Source organism: Drosophila arizonae, chromosome 3 (genome assembly GCF_054131065.1).
Source record: "Drosophila arizonae isolate 15081-1271.41 chromosome 3, UAZ_ARI_1.0, whole genome shotgun sequence".
NCBI lineage: Eukaryota > Metazoa > Arthropoda > Insecta > Diptera > Drosophilidae > Drosophila > Drosophila arizonae.
In genome coordinates, this window is record NC_142923.1 from 1508331 (window position 1) to 1523827 (window position 15497).

General features: G+C 44.4%; 4 protein-coding genes across 4 annotated transcripts; 2 read left to right on the forward strand and 2 right to left on the reverse strand.

The window, feature by feature from the left end:
- The first annotated feature begins 491 nt into the window (after positions 1–491).
- On the forward strand, positions 492–3337 carry LOC108611544 (uncharacterized). Its single transcript, XM_018004244.2, has 3 exons — positions 492–2249; positions 2693–2789; positions 2846–3337. The coding sequence occupies exons 1-3, from the start codon at positions 678–680 to the stop codon at positions 3280–3282; spliced, it is 2106 nt and encodes a 701-aa protein (XP_017859733.1). The 5' UTR covers positions 492–677; the 3' UTR covers positions 3283–3337.
- Positions 3338–9628: 6291 nt separating this feature from the next.
- LOC108611549 (uncharacterized) lies at positions 9629–11097 on the forward strand. Its single transcript, XM_018004252.2, has 2 exons — positions 9629–10069; positions 10373–11097. The coding sequence occupies exons 1-2, from the start codon at positions 9868–9870 to the stop codon at positions 10927–10929; spliced, it is 759 nt and encodes a 252-aa protein (XP_017859741.1). The 5' UTR covers positions 9629–9867; the 3' UTR covers positions 10930–11097.
- Positions 11098–11306: 209 nt separating this feature from the next.
- Positions 11307–13156, reverse strand: PIG-Wa (Phosphatidylinositol glycan anchor biosynthesis class W a). The gene is made up of 2 exons (XM_018004668.2): positions 12081–13156; positions 11307–12026 (listed from the first exon to the last, which is right to left on the reverse strand). The coding sequence occupies exons 1-2, from the start codon at positions 12940–12942 to the stop codon at positions 11425–11427; spliced, it is 1464 nt and encodes a 487-aa protein (XP_017860157.1). The 5' UTR covers positions 12943–13156; the 3' UTR covers positions 11307–11424.
- A 137-nt stretch (positions 13157–13293) lies between these two features.
- On the reverse strand, positions 13294–15299 carry Eogt (EGF-domain O-GlcNAc transferase). Its single transcript, XM_018004667.2, has 3 exons — positions 14085–15299; positions 13808–14022; positions 13294–13750 (listed from the first exon to the last, which is right to left on the reverse strand). The coding sequence occupies exons 1-3, from the start codon at positions 15033–15035 to the stop codon at positions 13372–13374; spliced, it is 1545 nt and encodes a 514-aa protein (XP_017860156.1). The 5' UTR covers positions 15036–15299; the 3' UTR covers positions 13294–13371.
- Between the last annotated feature and the right edge of the window lie 198 nt (positions 15300–15497).

A 15497-nucleotide genomic window follows, 5' to 3' on the forward strand; every position in this document is an offset into this window, starting at 1 on the left:
TTGCCTGACGACAGTTTCTTGACGTCAATCAAGAGTAGTTTGTGCCCTGTTTGGCTGTCTGTCAGCATTTATTGTGAGAAATGTGAGAGAATTCCATTTGGTCAGAGTTTGAGAAAATTGATAAAAATACCAAGACCAAATGACGTTAACGGACATCATTTATCAGCGTACATAACACACAAAAGTACATGTCAAAGTTCATGTCAGTAGGCGACAAGTACTTTAGCATTAAGAAAACTTCATTATTTCCCATTTATCTGGTTAAAATGCATAGAGAGGCAAGAAGTACTCAGATAAATTCTAATAAATTGTATTAACAACTCTTTATTCGATCTGCATGTCAAATATTTACAAGGTATCTACCCTATGGTACGATAGCTTTGATCGCATGTATTATTTACAGGGCGAATATGCCTAGTACTACATTGTACTACTCGAGTATTACTCGAAAATCGTTGAGCTGGAACTGAAGCAAGCTCTGCTTTGGCTTTACTTGGCCTGTCAGGTTGAAGTCCTGGAGCTAACATAATATATGAGTATATCACACAGACATCATCGCACAGGAAAAACAACTATAAACATTAAATAAAGCATCAATATTTTTACTAACGAAAAAAAAACAAAAAAAAAAAAAGATTTCTAGTAGTTGTGAAGCAAAATCGTAGCTTTTAGCAGAAATGGAAGAAAATACAGAGGCTCCGGTCGAAACTACCGGAGAACCGGATTCTGAACTAAGACGCGGGAGCGACAATGTCACCACTATCGCGTCGGAGGAAGCAACCCAGGCTGTAGATGGCGAGGCATCGAAGGTTGACGGAGAACAGACCCTGGAAGTGGAGATCGACGAAGATGACCTGGACGATGAAGCTCGCGCCAAGCTCGAGAAGAAGAAAAGGGAGAAGAAGCGCGAAATGAAGCGTCAAGCGAATCTTGTATTGAAGAGTCACTTCCAAGATATGGCTGACGAAAATGCCCAGCCGGCTGAGAAGTCTGCAGCACAACCAAGCTCGACCGAGCAGGATGCAATGGGGGAGTCCAGAAGCTCGTTGGATGCCGAAGGCGGTGCAGGGGAGGGTGACGATGTTGATGATGTTGACGATGCTGGCGATGCTGCTGATGCTGGCGACACTGGTGCTGTTAGCGATTCTGTTGCTGTGATCGAGATTGACGATGAAGAGAGAGAGGATAAGTCGCCGGTAGAGTCGTCTTCAGACGAAGAAGACTACTCCCGCCGAGCCTGTTCGGTGTCCTTTAAGGGGGACTTCTTTCAAAACTTCTATTTTCCCAGTCTGTCGGATATAACGACCGAGTCCGAGACCGAAGAAGCTGAAGAAGCCCCTGTGGAAGTAAAAGAGCCAGAGAAGGAAACGCCTACTGTGACGGACACAGGCAAGGTCGTGGATCCCATGGGCGGAGAGCCACGTCTGTCTGAGAAGGAGGAAGAACCGGCAGGTGAAGAACAGCAGGCGCAGCCTCAGTCTGAAGAGGAAAGCGAGCAGTCCTCCTCGTCGAGCATCTCGTTCGATTGGCCCTTTCCCCTGGAGGATGAAGCACCGCCCCCTCCGGTCGTAGACGCTACGGACTACGCCATGGAAATGCTCATCGAAATGGATACGACACTGAAAGTCGTTCCAGCCGCATCGGACACCGAACTGGAGCAGTTGCGCATCGAGCGCGCCAATCGCCAAGTCTGCGTCGATTTGCTATTTCGGCTCATCGACGATGCTGTCGAGGCGGCCGAGTATGTAGATCCTCTCAAGATCCTGCAGAGCAAGCTCGACAAGCACAAGCTCCTCGCAGAGATACATCGCTTGCTATCCGAGTGCTTTGGCGCCAAGCAATACAATAGCGACTTAACCAACAAAATGTTCGATTACTATCGACGCGTCGGTCAGCTCAGGTGCTTTGATCCCCTGCCCGCCGCGCAGGAGAGAAAGGAGTACTTGCGACACAGGGAAGCTCTGACTGTGCTGGATCACTTGAAGAAGAAGGCAGCCGACACGAAGAGGAAGTACGTGGTGCACATGGCCAGCGTTACAATGGATCTCAACTATGTGCGCAAGATCGCGCTGACCTCCGTCGACTCGCTGGAGAACTGCGTTCGTACGACTCTCCTGCGCAAGGACTTCGAGGTGATGCCCCGCATCGTCGAGCAGGAGCTGCGACGCATGCAAAACCTACGCAATGAAGTCAGCGACAGCCGACTCTGGCTGATCACCAGGCAGCATACACTGGGCAGGCTGATCGAGGTGAGTCTACAGTTAATGCTCCAGATGATTTTAGCTAGCTTCATCTATATAAACTTATAATGTTCTATCTCCCCTATGCGTCCTATTTGATCTACTGTTTTATCTGTATGACTTATGACATATTCTTTATCCTTATCGTTATCGTATGTCTGATTAACCAGCTCATCTCTCGGATCTTAGAACCGATCATTTATCTAATCCATCTGTTCCTCTAGATGATCCTCAATCTGATAGATGATCTTTCATCTGATTATCTAACCGATATTCTTTTTGATATTTCATCTAGATCAACTTAGTATATTATATGTTGTAGATGATCTTAAATCAGACCTATATTCTATGCGTTGTCCCAGATAACCAATATGATCTTTGGTGTGATGCTCTAGCCAATCTCCTATCTTTCCTATATGATCTTTTAACTGTTCTTCTTTCTTTCCCCTCAGCGCAAACGTCAATTTGATCAGATTACGCCGGAGTTGACCATGGATCAGTTCTTGAATGCTCAACGTGATGTCACAGCGCTGGGCACAAAAGTTGAAGGTATTTCAAAGCTCTGTCTCCCTCTCTCTATCTCTATCTAAATATGCCTTTAATAGAACGGAATTACGAGTTGAATCGAATGCGCGATCGCTGCACCAAGCACGTTCATCAGCTGGCCTTCATTCGTGAGAAGACGAGCATGATTTCGGCCACGTTAATGAATCACAGGGAAGATCTGGATGAAAAGTTGGAGAGACAGAGTGAGCTGCGCGACCAGTTGCTCGCTCTGAAGATCGAGCACTCGCGCCTCAAGGATCAGAAGGCGCAACTGCAAGAGAAGAGCGGACTGCTCTATAGGACCGCACTTCTACACGATTTCGACAAGACCGTCGAGCACGTAGACGAGAAACGAATTTATGTCTCGAAATTACGCGATATGGTAAGAGACTTGGAGTCGAACATCGCCATATTTGAGAAGGAAGATCAGCGATCCTCTTACTTATTGTCGTCCATGAAGAAAATCAGAAAAAACGAAATGAAGAACAGACTCTAAAACAATTTTATACACTTCTACACTTGTACAGATTATATAATCAATTAACTACAAACTGCATTCTTTTCACTCGCCCGCCCCCCACCTACAGCCTGAGTTCTCTATAGCAACCAAAGTTGCTTTCATATCTGACTTCTTCCTTTCTTTCTGGTTGTTGGCCAGGACTTCATGACGCTAAATTAACTGCCAGACATTTCTATTAGCTGCTCATGAATGCCAGAGCCAATCTACTCTTAATATATGCACGATGCCGTCCGCCTGATAACACTTCAAATATGCCACGGGGCGGAGCTTGTAGCTGGGGGGGTCACGTTGCTGCGACAACCAACAAAGTTGCCACCCCCTCTCCCTCTCACTCTCTCTAGCTGTCTCTCTCCGTCTCGCTTATCTTGGCACGTGGGCAACGACTTTGCGCCTTTGTCTAAATGAATTTAATGAAATGGAAATGTGCAGTCATGAGTCTAGTGCGTTCTAGTGTTCACTGTAGCTGACTGTACCTGCTGCTAAATATTACATCAAGAATTTTCATTAAAACTTAAGAATTGGATATAATTTCAAATTTCCGAATATGTTGTAAAATATTTATTTGATAGGCCAAGTCTGATTAATCTTGATCAATGCCTTATCAATCTAAAGCTACCGAGACTATAACCATCTGTCTAATACTCTATTCGTGCATAGACAGTTTACTCAAGAACTGTGCTCAATATTAGATGGAATATTCAACAAGAAATATATCTACCTATTATATTAATATTTTCAACATCCTAATTAGGTTCCTTGATTAAGCCGAATTTAAATCAGTTAGTATGTCTCATATTAAGTGTTCTGTTATCAGTCGAGCATCTGCAGTGTAGCTCCGGGATATTTCCAACAAATCTCCTAGGTAACTACAGGGTATCTCTCAGTATCTCATACCCCTTCGACACATGTCTTACATAACTTTCTAGCAAGTTTTTGTTGCATTCGTTCAGGCGCCGGCAAATGCAACAGCTACAAGAATATGTCCTCGCTTTACAGGCAGACTTCAAGGCACTCACACAGGCACACGCACAGAACAATACACACACACACAGACACACACACACACGCATACACAAAGTACCTTTTCACACATGAGCGCACACGCTGGCATACCCCAGTTGCCCAAAGAGCCCCATGAGGGGTGTTCCCTTCAGCTGTTGTTGTAAATCACGAACTGAAACCGTAACCGAAACCGTTAACGTGTTGCGGTTACGCTGCTGACTTTGCTGTGGCAAGACCGAGAGACAGACGAAAAGAGAGAGAGATAGAGAGATAGAGTGATGGAGAGAGCGAGATAAAAGAAGTGATGAAAAAAGTCATTCCATTTGGGCTTTATTAAATGCGCCAGCGGAGCGGGGCACACACACACACACACAAGGAGGCTGTGTGCGAGTGTGTGCATATGTGTGCGCTTATGTGTGAGTGCGTGTGTGTTTGGCAGAGCAACGAACGTCCTGTCTCCCAAACTTTTTATTGCGAATTTCATTTTTTATTTCTCACTCTGTATTTATACTCGTTCAGGAAATGAGAAAGGTATATTGGTTTTTGAATAGCATGCCTACAAGTACTGCTCAGTAAAGCATAAACATTAAAAACTATACACACAAAACATTATCGTGCTATATTTTGTAAATATAAATATATTATATTCTAAATATAATGTCAACTATCGACTTGATAAATTCGTAAATATCATACATAAATATTAAATGCTCGAGATGAGACTAGAATTTCCATAGACAACCCAAAACTAAGGGTATCTATTGTATATACATATATAACATATAGTGCCTCTACGAAGCTTGGCAAATCATTAAGTCTTGAATATTTCAATTGATTTGCTATAGTCTAATCTCAGAACTTCCAATGATTATTGAGCATATCAAACCGAATTAAAAAATCTATTAAAGTCTTGTATTACAGCAACTTCAAAATGGAGAGCTCACTCAGATCAGACTCCCCCTTGACTCTATGACTCTACTAATATCTGAATCTTTGACGAGTATCGTGCAGTCGGCAATGCCCGCCTGGAATATACCTACATGTTTTCTCAGTCAATTTTTTTGGCGAGGTTTATCAAACTTCTTACATTTGTTTTGTTGTAAAATGCGAACGGCAAACTTTGCGATTTAATGATTCGCTTCTGAGTGTCGGCTTAGGCGTAGGCGTGGGCGTGGCAAGTGGGTTAGCTCGGGCTAGGCTATCGCATTTCAGCTACAAGACCTATCGAAATTGTTTCAATTCAGCTTTCTTTCTTCTGCTTCTTCCGGGTTTTTTTTTTTTTTTACCAACCCAGATTTGTCAATGCCTTGACACAATGATGCATAACGTTATCTGAGATTTTGAGAGCTGAAAAAGAAGGAATTAATCTTGCTAATGTTTCCGACTTTGGTCTGGGGCCTTGGCATTTACGGCGAGTCTCAATCACATAATGCGATTGTTGATTGTTGATTGTTGATTGTTGCCTGTTGGCTGTTGATTCTGGACTAGCTTTAATGCTCTTTAGTCTATGTATGTATATACATATGTATGTATGTCTCCTGCTAATTGCTGCATATTGCTATGGCTACACGCATAATCATATCAGCTTCCACACGATTTAACAGCAACGCAATTGAGTTGCGTTCGCATGGCAACAGCTCCTTCATGTCCTTCAACTCCTGCCGAGCGGGCTGAATGCCCCATTGCAACGGCAACGGCAACGGCAACGGCAACGGCAACGGCGACGGCGACGCGTCTGCAACACTTTTTTGGCTTCGCATTGATTGCTCCACAAATTGCGCAATTGCTGGCTAAAAGCATTGCAAAAGCATTCAACAACTATTGTTACCTTCCATCTAGAGAGCTCTCTCTCTCCCTCTCGCTCCTGCTCTGTATATTCTATTCAGTTGTCCTGCGCTGCTTCCTTTTTGCTGCCATGACACTTAAGCTGCGATAAAAATTCCACTCGATAAGCATTTTGTTTTGCACCGTGGCATGAGTCTGGCGCCGTTTGCTCTAAGCTGTTGCCAGCAAACAAATTCATGGCCATAATCGTTGTTGGGCGGCTGTTAAAGCAGCATGTGGACAGAAACTCCCACTCCTCCTGCACCTCTGAGGCGCATCTGAAGCCCCATACATCAAAAGAAAAGAAAATAAATTGCCAGAGAAAATCAGGCATGAAATGGATGCAAAGTAAGTTATAGAAACATACAGGGAATATATTTTCTGGAATGTTTTAAATGAGATGAGCCAAAGGAAACAAGACTAGATACTGTTATTCGTTTAGTTTTTATAGTCGTTCACAAAGAAAAACAATTAAGAGAGCTCTAGTCGGCACTGCTCGACTACAATATACCCGAACCCTTCGAGGCACTGATATTTCCATAATTCTAAGACGCTTTTCTGCTTACATACGAAAACTCATTTGCACGCTTAAGCGCGCATGGGATGCAGTACGGGGTTACTAGCAAAGCTTAACAAAAATCGAGATTCCATAAAATAAACTCTAGTTTTGAAGATGTAGGGGATATAATTTTATAGCTGATATTAGATAAGATTTTTGATCGGGGTAATCGATTTTTTAAGCAAACGCGAACTTACCAAAGAAACTTTACAATCTCTCCAGCTCTTATATCTTCAAGCATAAGGACAGGCGGGCAGACATACAGACCGGACTAAATCGTTTCAGCTCGTCGCGCTGATCAAGGATTCATGTATGTATATACTTTATGGGGTCTGCAGATCAACAAAGCCAATTGAGGTCGATCGGCATGCGCTATCCAACATTCTGAAAAAACAGCTTAAGTTAAATAATAAAGTAAAGTAAAGCAAATATAATAATACAATTAAATATAAATAAAATAAATCATTATCTAAATAGAAAAAAGTTAAAGAAAAACAAATAAAAGTAAAATTAAATCAAATGAAAACAGCCAATATATAAATAAAATAAGAGCAGAAATATATATATTTATATACATAAAATAATCATAAGAAAAGTCCAGCCGACTATGAAATAGAAGCAACAGCCCCAAAGCATTTGCAGCTCTTTGAAATCAACATCAAATGAGGAAATGAGGAAATGAAAAGACAATTAATATGTCAATGCAAACAATTTATTATCATTCCGAATTGCAAACCTTTAAAATATCCTTTGCCATTTGCTGCCTGGTGTTCTCAGCGCTGTTTGTTATTTTTGCAAATTTCAATGCCATTTGGTTGGCTGGCCAAGCCGAATGCGAGAGCGGAAAAAAGACTTCATGCCGGGCAGGATAGGCGGAGGGGGCAGGCGGAGGGGGCAGGCGGAGGGGGCAGCCAGTCATAATGCTCATTATGAACGGCTTAAGCGATTTCCCCAGGGCCTGCACTAAGCCTCTTCACAGTGATTGAGATGCCCAACCATACACCCACACATACGCACTCACATACACACACACACATATGGGCTTTATTTATGCATATGCATACACACATTTCTATTTATTTGCCGAGTTTTCCTTTCTTTTTTTTTTTTGTAAAAGCAATCTGAATGAAATCCGATTTGCAGTCTATATATACATATGTATATATATTTATATAGATGTTGTGTACTGCAAAGTCAGCAAATTGCCAGCTGGTAGAGGAGATATATGCTTCTTCTTCTCTCTATACTCGTTCACGCCGTCAGAAGGGGATTATATTGGCTTGAGGCAATGGGTAAAACTATGTATATTCCAGCTAGCATTGGATAGTTGAGTTGGTCCATTGATTTAACAATAATTAGGTTTATATAAGGCGGGGCCTTCAAAGTATTGAATCGAGAATTTGACAGTTAGCTAAGAGAAATCATCTTCACGAAACATGCCATAAAGGATTTAACTGTTCTTTCACCTGGCGCAAGTATTATGCAGTCAGTTACACCCCACTGCAACATTCCGATTTGTTGTCAACATGATTTGGCTGGCATGTTTAACAGAACCTGAAAATACGTAATAATTAACGTTTCACATAATTTGTACGTGCATATTTCCTATATTCCTTTATTTCATCATGAGCCACGTGCGAGGCAAATGGACAACGTCGTCGTCTTTTTGTTGTTGTTTTTTTTTTTTTTTTTTTGGCTAATGAAAATAATCTGTCATCAAAAAGCGTATGACAAAGGCCACACCCCTTAGCAGCGGTGGGCACAGGTGTAGCTGGCGCGCGCCCCCTCTGCCCCACCTTCAGTCACATGCAACATCAATTACACGGCACACGCCCCGCCCCCTTCCTCTACCACTCCCCTCTCTTGATGGATTTGGCTGACTCCCAACTATTAACTCTATGTGGAGTAGCTAAAAGGGTTGCGATTGCAGGAAATTGCATTTGTGTGGCCAAAATCAGATAAGATACAGCTAGCAAATGCTTCATGTCCTGCGTACTGCGACCTACGTCCTGTGCGAAGGATATCACATTAAAAGCGCATCAAGTTGAGCCGAGCCTGGCAGCCAAAGGCGCATCCCAGCAGCGGAAACTGTTGCTGTAATTAGATTGCACGAACAATCGAGAAGAAGGAAAAAGAAATCATCATCAATTGGACAGATTAGGAACAGCAACGAATATTGGATGCTCTGGCCTAGGTGTGTAGTTGAAGCTAGTAACGAAAAGTTATATTACAATTTTATAATACATCTATTAAAATTTAAAAATAATTTTAAATTGAAATTCTATTAATTTTAAATATAATAAAACTTTAAATATAATTCAGAATTTATTTAAAATATACAAAAATAATGTATATACAAAAAAAAAATAATACGAAAATACCAAGAACTTTCATTTGATACGAAATTTTATGTAATTCTAGAGAATATACAAAAAAAATTAAATATATATTTGAAGTATATATTTTTAAATATGCAAAATTTTCCAAATACTCGCTTATACATATTTATTGTTTTTATGACTTACATATATATTTAAAAATAATATTAAATACAATATTTTATTTTATTTATTTTTCTATTTTCTCTAATAACTCTCATTTCTTTACTTTACCAAGGCTGCGTTCAACTCGCCGCCTCAGTCAATATACCCTGCATATACCCTCTACGCAGGCCATTCGCTGGTCATTTGCGCCCCATTCCCATTCCCAGCCCCATTCAGCTTGGTTCGCCTTTGACCTGCCTATGCTCGACTGTTGCTTTGTTTGCGTCATTAAATTAAACATCCTGCCCTGCTCCATCGGGCAAGGAAAGGACCTTCTTCTGCTTCGTCGTCTTCTTCTTCTTCGCCATCCACGGCATCATCGTCAGCATCGCCCGTGGACACAATGCGCGCAATTTCTGTCATTTCCTTAATAGAAATCTTATCTTTTGCGACGCCCAGGCAAGAGGCAGCCGCGCTAAGCCGGATATCGCACCTCTGACATCTGCCAGCGCGAGTGGCAAAGTGGACATTAACGGACCGAGGAATACGTATGCCAGACCGATAAGTATACTATATAGGACTTATGTGTGTATATGTAATAGTCTACGTAGTAACACTCAAATACACAATTCAGACAAGTTTTGAATAAAATTCCATTTTCTAGAACTGAGCTGCAATCGAACCAAGGAAGAGATGAGCTGCTGCTGCTGCCAGGTGCGGAAGGACCCCTGCCGAACATGCGGAGCTGCGCCGCTCGCCGTCAGCTGCTGTGGCCGGCGCGTGGGTCAGTGCTCGCTCACGAATGCACTCGCTCCATACCCGGATGAGATCATCATGACGATATTGGATCGTATACTCTACTTCTTTGGCGCCACCAAGATCTGCCATCAGCTGGGTATGAGGCGTGGGCCAGACCTTGGCTCTGCGGGTCTGTTTAAAAAGTATCGAATTATTCCATATCTCTTGTAGAGATTATGAAGTAATCTCCATTTAGATATTATAGAGCGATGCGAATCTTCGAGGCTTTTATGAAAAATCATTTACTTTTATCTTTCTAAACGTCACGCTCATCCGTCTTCAGCCCTAGCGATACTTTTTGAACAGACCTCACATATTTTAATTGCTATACATACAGTCAACCCTGCTTTAATCTTTCTTGCTCTAATGGCCTTCACTTCCCACTGCCCTCCGCCCGCAGGCAACCCTCCATGCAGATCTCCGGCGCCTGTTTGCGCCAAGAGCAGCTGCACCTCGGTCACCTGCACCTCGGGCCAAATGTCCAAGTGCAGCAAATCCAGCAGCTTGAGCAAGCTTGACGGCGCCAAGTTGACGGGCAACTGCAAGTCCAAGTCGTCCAGCCGGAAGTCTAGGAGCTCTGTGGGCCAATCCACTGGCTGCTCTGCCGGGCCGCGCACGCCGCACGTCGACTTTGCCCATCCCGCTAGCGATAATCGTCGGCGGAGTGCCGACTCCATCAGCCTATCGGATCGCATGAAGGTGTCGCTGTCGAAGGCCTCGATCGCCTATAGTCGGCTCAAGTCCAAGCTGTCCGCCAATCTGCAGCACCTGGGCAGGAAGTGGCTGTGGACGCGTCTGGTGCGCTCCGAGAACGGCTGTCACATCTACGAGGTGTACAAGAACTCCGCCAAGGAGCCGGACTCATGCAGCATGTCGGGCGACAAGGAACCGGTCATACTCTTTCTGGTCACGCCCAACGGACAGGTCATGCCCTTCGAGTCGCTGTCGAATTGCTAGAGCTGCATGCTTCTGCATTGGATATTCGAAATTTCTGTATGACAAATAGACCTTGCATATTTTACCGTTATACATGGGTAATTTTTATAAAAATACATGTGTTTATAAATATTTTCGTGGAAGTTCGAGGTGATTTAAAATATATGGAGTAAATTGTGAATTGTTATATTTATTTATGCATTTTAATATTTCAAAATATGGATTTAATATTAAGATGGACATATAAAAATTAAACAATTTTTGAATTCAAATATTCCAAATACATTATAAGTAAAGCAAGAGTACCACGCCGAGTACGAGGTATCTTCTCGTAAGGCAACCCCAACGAAAACACTTTTACTTATTTTGTGCTACAATACAAGAAAAACAAACTTGGATTTTAGCTATAACAATTTTTATAAATGTATAATACGCAATTGAATTTGGTGCTTAGCAAATACTTAAAAGATAAAGAGAACTTCATTATCGTCATATGCAGGCAATTATCGCAACAGCTTAGGCAATGCGAATGCCCTTGCGAAACAGCACATAGACCATGCCCGTGCTGGCCAGCATGTAGAGCATCAGGATGGCCACACACTCGCCGCTGCTGCGCTTGGCCGGATTCAGCGTTAGGTTGACGAGGCCCGTCAGGAAGTTGCAGAGCATGAAATATGTGAGGCCGTTCATATTGATGGTCTCCACAAGGGCGGGCAAGGGCGTCAGCTTCTCCTGCGGCGTCATCAAGCAGAGCTCGAACAGAAACGAGCAGAGCAGCAGCAGCAGCGTGCCAATGCCGAACAGCCAGAAGACATAGCCCGCGTTGAAGGTGACGCGTGCTATGCCGCAGAGAAAGACGCAGGCGAAGACTAACAGCCAGGTCACAGCTGTTACCAGCAGGATTTTGCGCAGCTTGGCTAGGAACTGCTCGTAGCTAAGCTTATCCATAGCCTTGTACCACCTGCCGCCCCAGACGCTGAGCAGATAGAGCGAGATGCAGCCAGGCAATGCGCTTAGACCCTCGCGATTTGCGCTTAGGAAACTACTCCGGCTGGCTGATGACATGACATACGCTGCGAGCCCCTGCTGCAAGAACAGCTCGTGGAGCATAAGAATGGCTGTAAATGATATCGATTAGTTTAGTCGGACCCTCTAGCTAAACGACGACTCACCCAGTGACAGTGGCAACAGCTGCTTGTCGGAGCGTGCGAGCAGACTGCAGAGGCTGGCCAGCAGCTTGGTGAGGCCCAGCGTAAAGAAGGCATTCAAATGTGTGCCGTACTCATGCTCGTCCTGGTGGTAGTTGATCAGCGTGATGACCACAGTGCGTGCCAAGCCAAGCATCAACAGGGGCAGCACAACCTTCAGCACCCGCCGCATGTCAGCCCAGTTGTGGGCACGCTGCGAGACCACGCCCATCGACATGACGAACATGCCTATGCCGACGTCCATTAGGGAGGCGCCATACTCACGACTCTTGCGCCACTCAATGGGAAAGGCTTTGAAGTCCACAGCCAAGATGGCGCAGCCAGTGCAGATGTAAGACGTTGCCCGCAGCAGGGTTATCGCCGCTGGCTTCTTTCCAACCTCGTAGCTGTGTTTGGCTGCAGCTCCTCGCCAAGCTCCACAGCGCAGGAGCAGCAGGGCAATCAATGTTGCAACCACTATGCAGTAGTGGTTATTATAGGAATTGGCCACTGTATTGCTGCAGACGGTGGGCAGGGTGATCAGAAGGAATTCCAGAAGGAAACGACGCAGAGACCGCTGCGACAAGTGTTGACATAGCAGTTGCGATAATGTGAGACCCAGCAACGTAGGCAATATTATCGGCAGAACACTTAAACTGGCTCGTAGAATAGCCCAGGGACAGTAGGAAGGGCCCTTTCGCATCGTTTCAATATCCAGCGAACTGCAGACAGCTTGCTCCATGTAGCTTTGGAAGATGTGAAGCGGCGCGGATAGCAGACATTTATCTGCTGTAACGCAGGCATCGTAGTGATCGATTGTAGTGTAGGTAGCTTCCTGATGATCCATAATAAACCAAATATAGTGTAAGTAACCGGTCTTTAAGATAAAGTTTACATCAACTTCCAATTGTTTTTGCAAACGCGTATAAACAAAAAACAGCTGATTTACAGACGCTGCCACAGGGGCGGGAATTTACCAAAGAACTATAATTTCAAAACAATTAATTTTCTATTATAAAATTTCTTAATTAAAGACAATCGATATTCATGTTGTATCAATTATGTTTGTTCATTTAAAACTAAACTTATTAATCACATTGTTCGCAAGAACAGATATTTGTGATTTGCAGTCGTTGCAGCCCTCATCAGATGACATATAAACTGCCGCCACAATCGAAATGTTATCGAATTTCAAAAGTGTCATATCGATAGTCAGTTTACTTTTAAAAACAAATAAATGCATTGGTCAAACAAATCACAAGGCGTTAGGATTAAACTAAAGCTCATCATGCTGTGCTAGTGCTGCTGTTGCCTGCTGGTAATCCTTATGGGCACGCACCGCCGTGGCTGCTTGAGCCACCAGGCGCTCAAACTCATCCGCGTCAAAGCGATAATTGGTGAATTTGGCATGAGCACCTCCATCCGGATGATGCCCCTCGTCCTGTGGATAAACCAGATCGCGATGTTCCCAGGTGACATAGTGTACGCCACGCAAGCGTGCCAGATCCTTGTAGCAGTTGGGATCCTCGCAGTTGTACAGCTCGAACAGACAAGCCCAATTGGGCAGAAAGAGCAAATGCGTCAGTCCAGCGCCATGCATGCCAATGAGCATGTCCGAATTTCTTGTGATCTCCAATTGGTCAAGAAAGGAGAGGCTGTACGAATATAGTTAAATGATATATAGAACACTAAAGAGTATATCTATAGTTTACCGTTCGTAGGAGACGCGCTGTACTTCGTATTCCTCATTGGCTTCAAGCCTGGCAAGCAACTCCTGCTCATTCAGCACCTGCCTGTACTTTGTGCGACGAGATAGATAAGTGATGCGCAGCTTCCTTACAGGCGGCGGCCTGTAGGGAATCTGTAGTCGATGCAAAATGAACTCAGAGAAGGCGCGAAAGAGTCCGCTATTGGAGCAACCCTGAATCTGTGGAGCAAGATAAGAGATAAGGATTAAGATAAGATAATACTGCAGCATTGACCACTTACAATGGGCGTATTATAAAACAGGCCAAAGATCATGCGCGGCAGCAGCGGCAAAACAACATTGCGGAAGCAAATCCGTTTGCCCTGCACCTCGCTCAGCGTCCAAATGGGGCGCTGGGTGAAAGCCTTGAACGTGTCCCGGAAAGGTGAATCATACGGATATGTTTCCCATATGAGAATCTGCACATCTGTGTTGAATGCAGCCGGATGGGACTGATTGACAAAGAGCGAGGCATACAAATTGAAGAAGTCGCAGAAATGGTGATACATGTTGTAGGTGGCGTCGATCTTCATGATGAAGGTGGGCGCGTTGACGACCAGGTCGCAAGCTCCGCTCTCCAGCACCGGCTGGGGCAGAACATCGAAGTAGCGCAGCTCCGGCGCCCACGACTGCAGCGCCGAGCCTATGTGTTCCATTTCGCCTTGGAGGCGCGTGCGATTCAGCTCGCAGTGGCCCAAAATCTGGCCAGGCTTCAGCACATCCATGTGGTATCGGATGCGCTCCTTGCGCTGCGGCAGATCACGGAGATCGATGAGTAAGTTGCGACCACGGCAGAAGCGGAGGTAGCGCGTGCACTCCAGCGAGGAGTCCGACAGATACTTGGGCATGCATTGAGGCGTCAGCTCCGACAGTTGCTGCTGGATGAAGCCGAAGTCCGCCTGGTAGTAGAAGGTCTGCACCTGCGCCTCCTTGCTCTGCACCCAGCCGGTATGTTCACCGGGACAGTGAGGCGTCTGGAAGCGCGCCTCGGCGCTGCAATTCCGCTCATGTCCCCAGCAGGCGCGCGACTCCACGCGAATCTCTTCCACTTGTTTTTTGAGCTTGGGAAAGGTGTTGAGGTAGCGTATGAGATGATCGGATGGCAAATTGGGCAGCTTCACCACATCCGAGTTGCTTTGGGCAAGTATCTGGCTCAGCTGAAGCGCATTGAAGAGTATTAGCAGTGTCAGCATCCTTACAAGACTATTTTAAGTACATTCGTTTCGTTGACTGAGATTTCTACTTGCAGCTCTTCACATTTCACATCAGCGGCTGCATTTCATGGCCAACAATGGGCAGATGATCTCACTTGTTCGGCTGATAGATGATGATTATGATTTAGTTAATTCCAACGACAGCAGCCGTCGCGCCCGTCCATCAAAAAGGTGCTACATGCCAAGACGAAAAAGAGAGGCACAAGAAAAACCTGCTTGGAACCAGCAGCTGTTCGTAACAGCTGTTCAAGAGACAGAGTGGCCATATTACGCATAACAATGAGCAAATACAAGGTTACGCGCGCACAATGAAATTCGAAATAGACTGAGTGGTAGGAGCGACTAGACTTTAATATTACATATATACAAAGCTCTTTAATATGCAATCCCAAATACATTAATTACAAATTCCTTAAAGTGCTTTCGTGAGCATTACAACAT